The sequence below is a fragment of the Artemia sp. Qi Xiang Cuo genome, chromosome 16, assembly GCF_049724085.1.
Source record: "Artemia sp. Qi Xiang Cuo chromosome 16, ASM4972408v1, whole genome shotgun sequence".
NCBI classification, from domain to species: Eukaryota; Metazoa; Arthropoda; class Branchiopoda; order Anostraca; family Artemiidae; genus Artemia; species Artemia sp. Qi Xiang Cuo.
Window position 1 is genome coordinate 55,815,638 of NC_142809.1, and position 14,057 is coordinate 55,829,694.

At 38.4% G+C, this 14,057-nt stretch overlaps 1 protein-coding gene across 1 annotated transcript in view; it reads right to left on the bottom strand.

The window, feature by feature from the left end:
* Positions 1 to 14,057, bottom strand: part of LOC148943114 (ras-specific guanine nucleotide-releasing factor 2-like) — a 441,376-nt gene that overhangs the window by 170,414 nt on the left and 256,905 nt on the right. The window contains exon 12 of the mRNA XM_089102441.1: positions 975 to 1,081. Within this exon, the coding sequence (XP_088958567.1) occupies positions 975 to 1,081 (107 nt within the window). The remainder of the gene's footprint in view (positions 1 to 974; positions 1,082 to 14,057) is intronic.

Sequence of the window (14,057 nt, forward strand, 5' to 3'; positions counted from 1 at the left end):
GCCGAACACAGACTGGAATAGAAGAGAATTTACGTGCATTATCACAGGAGTATGACCGTAGCGGACTAAAGTTAAAGTAAAAATCTACGTGCAACACGAACTCTGTCGAAAGATTTTTTTTGCGAATAAAAGTAAGAAAGCTAATGACCTTTCGGTTGTGGTTAGGAAATAAGTGGCAGCGAAAATTATAAGCGATAGCGAGAAAATGTGTATCAGAACGTGTCAAAAATGAAGTGAAGAACAAAGAACTGTGATGTTAGAAGACAAGCGACATTGAAAATCAGAACGAGTCAAAAATGGAAGTGAAGAAGAAAGAAATATTACGTTAGACGAAAACACAGTACAAACTAACAAAGACACCATAAACTACGCAATTGTTGATTACAAGTCATTTAGACCCTTCAGTTTTATATGTATTCCCCTTGTAGTCCTCCAATTTCCTGAGGAAAGAGTAGCAAACAAAGGTGATTCATTGGAGGTTGCTACTTACAACAAGAATCAATATATATGATCTTGCCACATGCCGAGTGGCGGGGCCTGGCCACGAAATAGTGTTTTCACATAGTTTTTTTCTTAAAACTGGCACATTGACATTTCTTGCCACATTGTCTGTGGTTAGAAGACGAGCAACATGAGAAGTAATATATACAGGCCTGCTGCGTAGCCGTGACTAGGCCCGGCATTGAAATCAGGTCATTGACAGTTCTGTCCACAAGAATGATCTAAATTGGTAACAACTTTAAGGAAGAATTTGTATTTTTCCCAAGCTGGTTGTATCAAACCTATGGTGACGCTGAAATCAAGACGAGGCTCACATTGTCTGCGGTTAGAAGACAAGCGACATTGAGAATCCACATATAGAAGCCTGCCGCATAGCCGTGATGTGACCCAGCTGTGAAGCCACTGGTTTACCAGTGCTATATATAGATATTTATATATACAAATATAAATCGTACGGTGTGTTCTATACATACCTCCATCATCGTCATTACCATGGTCTGAAGGATCTTCAATCAGTGTAGCATCCGCCAAAGGAATTTTTCCAATATTTTGAATGAGATGAAGCTTTCCATTGGAGGCTCTAATAAAAACAAAAAAACATTAACTCCAGTATCACTCAGAGATCAGTCCCTTATTTAGTCACAATTCTTAGCAATGGTGAAATTTTTAGTCCAAAACTATGTTGAAGACAGCTAGTGGGACAAAGAAACAGATCATTTCAAAAAAAAGTAGTTTTTTTTTCATATTATCCGATACATTTAATTTATTTACACAAAAAACTATCTATAAGACATGTTTAACTACGGTGATATGGTGAAAAACAATACCGATAGGAAAATTCCCATTGTGGCGAGGACTAGACCATTGTTCAGGGTCCCCATCTATAATAAACCCAAGAGAATAATCAATGAATCTCTTTATGTGAACCAAAGAAGATCGAATAACACGGCATTAGAATATACAGTAGGCTTGAAGGTGGAGCGTACGAATCTAAACCAATAGCGCTATGTGGTACTAACATATGAACACAAATCAAAGAAGACAATTACAAGGACTAAACCTGCGAAGTTCTAAAGACCATTTTACGATGTTATTTCAAAAAGCATATGTGACGTCTCAGCCATTTAACGGTTTGTAACCTAGATTTAGCATTTTAGAATTTGTCTAAATACTGATGATAAGATAAAAGTGTGACTGATAGGAAAATTAGTATGGTGGCACACCGAACTAGACCCTGGTTGGAGACCAGGGCAGTGCTTACACTTTTCGATTTCAATTTTCCCTATTTTTATATCAATTTTCCTTTAAATTCCCTATGTTTAGGTCTGATTTCTCCCTATTTTTCTCCCTAGAAAGAAGGGATATTTTGCTTTACATTTCCACAAAATTTACATAATTGCATGATTTGATGCTGCACAGCGCGGGATCGAATTGTTATTTTTTACTTCAGATATTTATATATATATATAACATCTTTGTCACTACCTAGAACACATAAGAAAGTTTAATTAAGTGTCATCTTTAGCAATTCATCACACTTGGCGTTTGCCTTCCTCTTGAAGCCAGTGACAGCTTTCGGTATGCTGACAGTTGATAAAGTTTTATCTTCGTTTTTCAACCAGTAATTGACTCGAACAAGTGAGACAAGTGTGACATTCTCGAGACTATTTCGGATGCCGGATTTGATTAATTTCAGGGGAATAAACGAACGCTCAGTTGGTACATTGCTCAAAGGTAAAGAGCAGATCAGTCATATGCCCTTCCACAATTCCGGATACTTAATTTCGCCACTGCGAGTCTCCAGACTAAATATCTTTATCCAGTACTGCTCAACTGACAGGTCTTCAACTTGGGCATCTCCCAAATGAAGCTCAGTGACATCAATCAGTGCCTTGTGACCTCCATTCTACGTCCATTTTTCTGGAAGCAACATTTTTTTCTTAGAACAGGAAATCTCAAAAACAGTGGTCTTTGAGATTTTGGTTTCAAATTTCTTGCATTCCTTGGTTCAACCAAAGCGTCTTGGAAGGGTCTTGAATGTGCTTGATTAGGTTTACATAGTATTTTAAACAAGACTGGTAAAAGAGATCAATATTATCACTTGGCCCTTGAGCATCTACGATTCCTTGCATTGAATTGGTTACAGCTATTCCCACATACGTCTGGTTTAAAGGCAGGTACTCACTTGAAAAGTAAGGATCCAGTACGGTAAACAAAGCAACACTGCGAATATAGTCCAGTTTCATAAAGTTAGACGCAACATCATTCAAAAGTTTGCTGACACTAGACTTTAGGGAGTGAAGAACTAGAAACTCAGATTGAAAAACTTTGTTGGATTCGTTGGAGAGGCCAAGAGAGTGCTCCATGAATTCAAGGTATAGCTTTGTCAACTTGAATTGTAATGTTGACAAGATAAAGTCATTGGTTGCAGTTGGGTCATCAAACATGGTTTCTATGAAATACTGAGTACTAGCAACCCAATGCTCAATAAGCCTATTTATGAAGGTCTGAAGGAACAACCAATAGGTTTATCCTGGTGCAAAAAATGAGAGTGCTTTGGATTGAAAGAACTACTGAAATTCAGCATACTTATCTCGTATGGAAGCGCTTCTGGAAAATTGGGCATAGATATTTCGCGCCAAGTCTTCTAGTTTCTTGGGAAGTGACAAGCATGCATAGGATTAGCATAAGTAAATAAGATAGCATGAGCATTTCAAATTCAATATATAGGACACCATGGCTTTTATTAGCGTTGAAGTAGACCTATTGGCTCCAAACCTGGCGTTAGCAGCATATGTACAAAATCCAACCATAGTTTGCTAGGGAATCGAGTTTTTTTTTTACAATGACTTGTTTGATGCAGTTAGTAAGACCCTCAGCCAATTCATCACTAAATTCATTTTAGTGATGGTAAGGTTCATTTCAGATGCAAATGTATGTTGAATTATGATTGAGCACGTAATTCTGACTATATAGGAAAGTTTATATCTTAGCCATCTGAATAATCTATCAATATAAACCATGCCCACAATTGCTGCATAGCCTAACCAATGTTCATTTATGCTGGCAGATTACACTAATCAAATCCATTGCATAAAAATAAAATAAATACTAGGCTACCTAAATAATAGGCCTGTTTTTTTACTCTTCAATGTGCTAAGATTTTACATCTTTTGTCAGAAAACGCTTAAAAATGAAATCTTTGAACTAAGATCTTACATCTTTTGTCGTTTTTATGCAAACGTCTTTCATCATTCTGCTCTGTTCAGCGGTCTGGGAACAACGATGAGTATATCATCAAAGTTCTCTCATCATTAGGCCCGTTTTTTAGCACTAAGATCTTACATCTAAGATCTTACATCTTTTGTGCAAAGATTATCGTTTTTAACTCATCTTTGTTCTAAGATCTTACAGCTGACTGATGTTAGCAAAAAGTGTGAAGACCGCCACTGTTTTGCCATATAGAACAATGATGAAAGAACTGTGATCAACTCATCATTGTTCTCAGACCGCTGATCAGAGCAGAATGATGAAAGTTGTTTGCACAAAAACGGCCAAAGATGTAAGATCTTTGTTCAAAGATTTCACTTTTAAGCTTTTTCTGAAAAAAGATGTAAGATCTTAGCACATTGATGAGTTAAAAAACAGGCCTATTGTTCTATATGGTAAAACAGTGGCGGTCTTCACACTTTTTGCTAACATCTGTGAGCTGTAAGATCTTAGAGCAAAGATGAGTTAAAAAACGATAATCTTTGCAGAAAGATGCAAAATCTAAGATGTAAGATGTTAGTGATAAAAAACGACCCTAATATTCCAGGGTTCAGCTTTTTGAAATTTCGGCAATAACAGCACCGTAAGCCAGCGTTGCTACATAAGCTTTTTTAAAAACCGAGCTTACTCAATCTTTGAGAATTTTTCGGCCTTTTGTTTGAAAAATGAAATTTTTCCTTAAAACCCTTACTTTAACCCAGATTTCACTAAAACATCCTTAATTTACCCCAGCATGCCCTTTGTCCCAAGATTCAAAATAAATGCCCCTAAAGGAAGTGATTTCTCACTAAAATAGGGTAATCTCCCTAGAAGTGGAAGCCCTGGACCAGGGTCTCCATCTATAAATAGGAAAATGAGCAACTAAGGAATCTCATTATATAAGCCGAAGCAGGTTGAAGAGCAATGTATTGGACTTAATGGCATTGCTAGAGACGAATGATATGGAGCTGTAGCATTAACGCTGTGTGGCAACATACAAACACAAAAACATAGAAAGACAATTACAGAGACTATGCCTGGAATTTTTGAAAAAAACCTTTGTGATACTATTTTTACAAGGCATGATAAATATATAACGGTTTGGTTATTTCCTGGTCAGTAAGCCAGATCTTAGAGTTTGTTTAAATGAAGATGATATGAGGAAAAGTGGCACTGATAAGAAAATCTACATGGTGGACCACCATAGACCCTTGTTTAGGGTCTCCATCTATAAATAGAAAAAGGAGTAACTAATGAATCTCATTATATAAGGCAAAACAGGCTGAAGAGCACACGATTAGAATTAATGTTAGAATTAATGTACGTGTTTATTTTTTTTTTTCCAGGGGTGATCATATCGACCCAGTGAGCCTAAAGCATCGGGAGAGGGCTCATTCTAACGGAAATTAAAATTTCTAGTGCCCTTTTCAACTGACCAACACTGAAGGGTAACTAGGCCCCCTCCCACGCCACTTTTTTCCCAAAATCATCTGATGAAATTTTTTAGATAAACTCTATGTTCATCAGAGTTGGAAGGCCCAATAACTATGTCTTTGGAGATAACATGACCCCCAAGAGCCCCCGGGGGAAGGTCTTTAAGTTATAAAATTTGCCTATTATTTACGTATAGTGTTATTGGGAAGAATGCATGCATTTTTCAAATGGGGAGGAGAGGACGAATTTTCTGCGGGCGCAGAAATTGTTTTGCACAGGGAGAATTTACGAAGGAGTTGGGGGTTTCCAGGGGGTGAACTTTTCAAGGGAAATTTTATACTGCGGGAGTTCACCAGAATTCTTATACGAAATTTCTTTATATGTCTTGCTTTCAATTTTAACTGTGGGCATGTTAAGGATAACTGTCCGGGGGTAAATCTTCACCAAGATTGAATTGTACAGAAGATTTTTCCATGGGGAGGAAGATTTTTCCGCCAAATTTCCTGGTGTTATTTAAAAAACGATCAAGGATTAAATAAAAATAAGAAAATTAAATAAAAGAAATTAACAAAAAGTTTTTTCAGCTGAAAATAAGGAGCAACATTAAAGCTTAAAACTAACAGAAATTATTACATATTTGGAGGGCGTTTCCCCCTCCTCATTGCCATGCTATTTATGCTAATGTTTAAATTTTGTAAACACGACTCCTGAAATACAAGGGTCGTTTAAATAGACCAATAACTAACTTTTTTAAAAGTGCCGAAAAACCTTAGCTTGAAAAGCAAGGTGTCGAGGAGGGGGAAACGCTCCTCATATACGTAATAATTTCTGTTCGTTATAAATTCTAATGATGCTCCTTACTTTCAGCTGAAAAACTTGCTGTTTTATTTAATCATAGGCAGCGCAATAGCCTTACCTAAGTAAAGAACGATGTTGGCACAATGTATTATTTTTGGTTTCTTTCTTTGTTTTAGATCAGGGCACTTCATGTCGAAGGATGTGTCGTAGATACTTCGAAAAGGTCTCATTCGATTGGAAATGGAAAGGGCTTGTGCCCCTTTCAATAGGCGAAAGTGTTTGGAAGGTAACTAACACACCTTCCACGCCCAACATTTCTCCAAACACATCCAATCAAAATTTTGAGAAAACCATTTTGTTCAACGTAGTTGAAAGATTTGGAAATTATGTCTTCGAGGATGACAACCCCCCTAAGCCCTCAGGCCAAGGGTTGTAAGTTATGCCATGGGGGCATATAAGGTTTTTGTAGAAGGTGTTGTCGTAGAAACTTCAAAATGGGCTCATTCAATTACAAATTGAATGGGCTAGTGTCCCTTTTAATAGTCAAAAGCGATTGGAAGGCAACTAACCTCCCTCCCACACCCACCATTTCTCCAAACACATCCAATCAAAATTTTGAGATATAAATGTTGTTCAATGTAGTTGAAACTACTGGAAATTAGGTCTTTGACGATGATACCCCCACCCCACCCACCCCCCCCTCCCCCCCGTCCCCCCCCCCCACCACAGCCCTCAGGGTAAGGGTTGTAAGTTATGCCCTGGGGGCATATAAGGTTTTTATAGAAAGGGTTGTCGTAGAGACTTCAAAAAGGGCTCATTCGATTGGAAATTGAAAGGGCTAGTGCCCTTTTTAATCGTAGAAAGGGACTGGAGGGCAACTAACCCCTCTCTCACGCCTGCCATTTGCCTAAGCACATCCAATAAAAATTTTGATATAACCATTTTTTCAACGTAAAAATTTTGAGACGGCCATTTTTTCATCTTCCAGGGTAAGGGTTGTAAGTTCTGCCCTGGGGACATATAAGGTTTTTTTTTAGAAAGCGCTGTTGTAGAAACTTCAGAAAGGGCTCATTTGATTTGAAATTGAAAGGCCTAGTGCCTGTTTTTAATAGTCAAAAGTGATTCTTGGGCAAATAAAGCCAGTCTCACGCCCACCATTTCCCCAAGCACATCCAATCAACATTTTGAGATAGCCATTTTGTTCAACGTAGCTTAAAGTTCTGGAAATTAGGCCTGAGGATGACAACCCACCCACAGGGCAAGGGTTGTAAGTTATGCCCTGGGGGCATATCAGGTTTTTATAGAAAGTTTTGTCCTAGAAGCTTTAAAAAGGGCTTGTTCGACTAAAAATTGAGAGGACTAGTGCTTTTTATTAGTCGAAAGTTATCAGAGGGAAAATAACCCCCCCCCCCCCCACCCATCATTTCCCCAAACACTTCCAATCAAAAATTTTGAGATAACCAATTTGTTCAACGTGTTTAAAAGATCTGGAAATTATGTCTTTGAGGATAACAAATCCTCCCAGCCCTTAGGGCAAGGGTTTTAAGTTATGCCCTGGGGGCATGTAAGGTTTTTATAGAAATCATGTTCATATAAACTTCGGAAGGGTCTCATTGGGTTGGCAATCGGACGCTACAGTGCTCTTTTTGAGACTCAAAGTGATCGGAGAGTAGTAACCCCCCTCACATACACACGTCGTTTTCCCCCGAAATGCACCTAATGGAAATTTTTAGATAGCCTTTCTATTCAAAAAAGTCTAAATATCATATAACAAGGCTTTTAGGGTTAATTCTCATATTATATCTACCAGGATTGGAGGGTGTAGGGGGGCGGGGGGTTCAGCTGCCACACATAGTGGATAATTTCTGTTCGTTTTAATTTCTATTGTCCCTCTTTGTATTTATTTTTTAAACAAAAAAAAAGTTTTTTCAACTGTAACTATGAAGCAACATTAAAACTTTATTTATATGAGGGGGTTTCCCCCCTCTCAATAGGCCACCTTACTCTTTATGCTAAAATTTGAATTTTTGTTCCGATTATTTAAGAATGACTCCTGAAACACAAGGAGTCATAAGCTTTTCTTAAAAATTCCAAAATATACTTTACCGTAAAGAGCAGGGTTTTGAGGAAGAGGCAACCCTCCTAATATACGTAATAATTTTTATTCGTTTTAAGTTTTAATATTGCTCCTTACTTTAAGTTGAAAAAAATGTGTTTTTATTTAATTTCTGATCATTTTTTAAGCAGTGCCAGGAAGTCTGGCGCCCCCTAAATGGAAAATTTCTTTCCTCACAAAATTTCTCCATGGAAAGATGCATCTACATTAAAGTTCTCTGATATGCTGAATCTGAAAGTTTGATTTTCATTAAGGGGTTTTTTTTGGGGGGTGTTTTTCCCCTTTTTAAAAAATTGGTAAAATTTTCCCAGGCTCGTAACTTTTCATGGATAACATTAAACTTGATGAATTTTATTTATTTTAAGTAATTATTAAAACTTGATTCTTCTGATGTATCTATTATTATCAAGACTCTATTTCTTGGAGTTTCGGTTATTATAGAGCCGCATCGCTCCTTACTTATAGTTCGTTGCCACTACCTGTTTGAAAATAAACTTGTTTTTCCTTTAAATTCAGTAATTTATGAAAGAATGGTTAAGTTAAAACGTTAATGCTTCCCTATTACTACAATTACGACTAGCAACTCAATATAACACCAAGCCACCAGACGCCAACACAGCGGCGGAAGATCCTCCTACATCCTTATCTATCCAAAAACTTTACTCATTACGTGCCCCATTGAAGTTTCCATCTTCCCCTTTTCCATCCCACTCGGGTTTCGTTTGGCCCTAAATAAAAGGCCAGAAACACAATGATTGGCAATCTGTCATCCTTCCTCTGTGGAACATGGCGTAGGCATTTTAATTTTTTTTTCATTGCAGCTCTAGAAAGCTTTTTTGCATAGCATATTAATGGATATAAGGTCAGTCGGACGAGCCCCAAAGACTATCCTTAGACAATTCCTCTCAAAAGTCTCTGGATTGCTCCCCTATCTAAACGATTAAGCAAAAAAGTCTTAGAAGCATTGTGGAAAAAACCAAGATTAGAAGGTGATCAGGTTGGGGGAGGGGGGCAAATACCAACTATCGGCCTATCCCTTCGCAAATACTTGGTGCAAAAAAAATTGGTTTATTAATACTATGCAAACAGTTGTATTCTCCTATCTTTAACAGATCTTAAGTAAAACTGCAAAATGCCTATACTGGATCAAAGCCAAGATTGGTGGTCGTCTCCCTAAGCCTTTCAAACGGTCTGGAGAATGAAAACACTTTGTTCTTAGTTTTGCTTTCACTTTCTTTAGTATAAATGGCTCCAGTTTTTATGACTACGCCAATGGATCCTAACACCAATTACCTATCCTATTAGTAGCTTTTCACAGCATTTTCATGGCGTAAGAATATAATCAACAAGTCTATGGTGCTCAGGTTAACTTGAGTTACCTTCTTAAATGAAGCGAAAGACGAAATAAATTGGGAAACGTATTGTGTTGAAGGGCGTAATTACAGAAAGAAAAAGAGAGGAGAAGGAGTAATGTACACTAGAGCTAGAATAATACCTACTGCTGAGTTATACAAATATATATATATATATATATATATATATATATATATATATATATATATATATATATATATATATATATATATATATATATATATATATATATATATATATATATATATATATATATATATATATATATATATATATATATATATATATATATATATATATATATATATATATAATTCAAAGAGGGCTCATTTGATTGGAAATTGAAAGTTCTAGTTTACTTTTTATAAGTCAAAAGTGATCGGGGGCAGCTACCCCCCCCCTCCCCACGCCCTTTTCCCCTAAATGAATCAGATATAAATTTTGAGATGGACATTTTATTAAAAATATTTCGAAATTCAGATAAATAAACACTCAGGTGCTGACAAAGCCCCCCCCCCCTCCCGGGTCCGGGGGTAGGCGTTGTAAGTTATGCACTGTGGGCATATATGGTTGTTATGGAAAGGATACTCGTATAAACTTCATAGAGGGCTCATTTGATTGGAAATTGATAGTTGTAATTCACTCTTTAAGAGTCAAAAGTGATCGGAGGGCACCTAGCCCTCCCCCTACCACATTCCATTTACTTTTTATTTTTTCCCAGAGACTTTCATATAGAAGGGGTCATCGTATAAACTTCAAAGGGGGCTCATTCAATGGAAAATCGGGAGTTCTAGTGCCCTTTTTAAGAGTCAAAAGTGACAAGAGGGGAACAAGCCCCCCCCCCCACGCCCTTTTTCACAAATATATCTGATAAAAATTTGAGGTAGCCATTTTGTTAAAAAAAAGTTCAAAGATCATATAACACAAACTCCAGGGTTGACACAAGCTCTCAGGGCCCGGGGGCAAGCGTTGTAAGCTATGCCCTGGGGACAAATATGGTTCTTATAGAACGGATGCTCATAAAAATTTCAGAGAAGGTTCATTTAATTGGAAATTAAAAATCCTAGTGCCCTTTTTAAGTGCCAAAAGAGATCGGAAGGAAATTAGCCCCCCCCCTCACGCTTTTTTTCCACAATTGCATCAAATAAAAATTTTGAGATAGCTATATTATTCAAAATAATTCAAAGGTCAGAAAACAATACTCCGAGGTCGAATCAACCCCCCAGGGCCCGGGGGCAGGCGTTTTAAGTTATGCCCTGGGGGCATATAAGGTTCGTATTGAAGGTATTCTCGTATAAACTTCAAAGGGCTCATTTGATTGGAAATGGAAAGTTCTAGTTCACTTCTTACAAGTTAAAACTAATGGGAGGGCAGCTAGCCCTGCCCAGCCCTTTTTCCCAAATGTATCAGATAAAAATTTTTAGATAGAAATTTTGTTAAAAATACTTCATAGTTCAGATAACAAAAACTCCAGTTTCGATACAGCCCCCCCCAGGGCCCGGGGGTAAGCGTTTTAAGTTATGCCCTGGGGGTATATATGGTTGTTATGGAAGGGATGCTCGTATTAACTTCATAGAGGGCTCATTTGATTTGAAATTGAAAGTTGTAATTCAGTTTTTAAGAGTCAAAAGTGATCAGAGGGCAGCTAGCCCCCCCCCCCCACCCTCCATTTTTTTCCAGAGACACTTCATATAGAATGGGTCGTCGTAAAAACTTAAAAGGGGGCTCATTCGATTAGAAATCGAGAGTTATAGTGCCCTCTTTAAGAATCAAAAGTGATTGGAGGGCAATTAGCCCCCCCCCTCCCCCGGCCCGTTTTCCCCAAATACGTCCGATAAAAACTCGAGGTAGCCATTTTGTTAAAAACAGTCCAAAGATCATATAACAAAACTCCGGGTCCGGGTCAGAAGCCCCCAGAGCCCAGGGGCAGGCGTTGTAAGTTATACCCTGGGGGTAAATATGGTACTTATAGAAAGGATGCTCGTAAAAACTTCAGAGAGGGCTAATTTGATTGAAAATTGAAAGTTCTAGTTCACTTTTTAAGAGTGAAAAGAGATCGGAGGGTAACCACACCCCCCACGCCCTTTTTTCCCAAATGCATCCGATAAAAGGTTTGAGATAGCCATTTAGTTAAAAATATTTCAAACATCATATAACAAAAACTCCGGTGTCGACACAACCCCCCAGGGTCCGGGGGCTGGCGTTGTAAGTTATGCCCTGGGGGAATATGGTTCTTATGTAAGGAATGTTCGAATAAACTTCAAAGAGGGCTCATTTGATTGGAATTGAAAGTTCTAGTTCACTTTTTAAGAGTCAAAATAGATGGGAGGGCAGCTAGCCCCCTCCACGCCCTATTTTCCTAAAACCCATCCTAAAGGAACTTTGAGATAGCCATTTTTTTAAAATAGCTCAAAGATCATTTAACAAAAACTCCGGGGTCAACTAAGCCCCCCAGGGCCCGAGGGCAGGCGTAGTAAGTTATTCTCCGGGGAATATTTGGTTCTTAAGGAAGGGATGATGTTAAAAACTTCAGAGGGCTCATTTGATTGGGAATTGAAAGTTCTAGTTCAGATTTTGAGAGTCTAAAGAGCTTGGACTGCAATTAGTGCCCAGCCCCACGCCCCTTTTCCCCAAAATTCATCCGATAAAAATATTGATATAGCCATGTTGTAAAAATTGGTTCAAAAGCCAGATAATAAAAAAAAGTCTCGGTGTCGACACAACCCCTAAGGGCCCGGGGGCAGGCGTTGTGAGTTATGCTCTGGGGGCGTATATGGTTTCTATTAAATGGATGATTGCATAAACTTCAGAGAGGGTTCTTTGATTGGAAATTAAAAGTTCTAGTTCACTTTTTTAGAGTCAAAAGGGATCAGAGGGCAGTTATCTCCCTCCCTTGCGCACTTTTTCCCCAATTGCATCAGATAGAAACTTCGAGACAGCCATTTTGTTAAAAATAAATCAAAGGCCAGAAAACAAAACTCTGATGTCGACACAACCCCCCGGGGCCCAAAGGCAGGCGTTTTAAGTTATGCTCTGGGGGCATATATGACTTTTATGAAAGGGATGCTTGTATAAACTTCAGAGAGGGCTCATTTGATTGAAAATTGAAATTTCGAGTTTACTTTTTAAAAGTAAAAAAAGATCCGAGGGCAACTTGTCTCCCCCGCCACACGTATATTTTTTCAAATCCATCCGATGAAAATTTTGAAATAGATATTTTGTTAAAAATAGTTCAAAGGTCGGATAAGAAAAAAAAAATCCAGTGGCGAAACAACACCCCAGGACCCAGGGAAGGCGTTCTAAGCTATGCCCTCAGGGTATGTATGGTTGTTATCAAAGGGATGCTCGTATAAACTTCACAGAGGGGTCATTTGACTGGAACTGAAAGTTCTAGCTCACTTTTTAAGAGTCAAGAGATCGGAGGGCAGCTAGATCCTATCCCCCACGCCCTTTTTTCCCCACACCCATCTGCTAAAAATGTTGAGGTATCCTTTTTTTAAATAGTTCAAAAATTAGATGACAGAAACTCCGGTGTCGACATAACCCCCCAGGGTCCGGGGGCAGGCATTGTAAGCTATGTCCTGGGACTGTATATTGTTCTTGTGAAAGGGATGCTCGTATAAACTTCAGAGAGGGCTCATTTGATTGTAAATTGAAAGCTCTAATTAACTTTTTAAGAGTCAAATGATATTCGAGGGCAACTAGGCTCCCCACACACATTTTTCCCCAAACCCATTCAATAAAATTTTGAGATAGCCAATTCGTTAAAAATAGTTCAAAGGTCAGATGTGAAAAACTCCTATGTTGACGCAACCCCCCAGGGCCCGGGGGTAGGCGCTGTAAGTAATGCTCTGGGGGTGTGTATGGTTCTTATGGAAATGTTGATCGTATAAACTTCGGAGAGGGCTCTTTTGATTGAAAACTGAAAGTTCTCGTCCACTTTTTAAGAGTAAAAAAAGTTCGAAGGGTAACTACCCCCCCCCCCCTATTTCCCCCAAACTCATCTGATAAGAACTTTGAGAGCCATTTTTTCAAAATCGTTCTAAGACCATATAAAGAAAACTCCGGTGTCGACACAATCCTTCAGAGGCCAGGGTAGGCGTTGTAAATTATGCCGAAGGGGCATATATAGCTTTTATGGAAGGAATGCTCGTAAAAACTTTATTGAGGGCTCGTTTGATTGGAAATTAGAAGTTCTAGTTCAGTTTATAAGAGTCAAAAGAGATGAGATGGCAACTATCCCCCCACGCCCCTTGTCCCCCAAAATGTATCAGATAAAAATTTCGAGGTGACCATTTATTTAAAACTAATTCAAACATTAGATATTAAAACTGGGGTCGACATAGCCCCGCAGGGCCCGGAGAAAGGCGTTGTAAGTTATGCCCCGTGGCCATATATGGTTCTTATAGAAGGGGTGCTCTTATGAACTTCAGAGATGGCTCATTTGATTGAAATTGGGAAGCTCTTGTTCACTTTTAAAGAGTCAAAAGAGATAGAAGGACCATTAGATCCCCCGCCCCACCACACCCTTTTTCTCCAAACCCATCCGATAAAAATTTTGAGATAGCCATTTTGTTAAAAATAG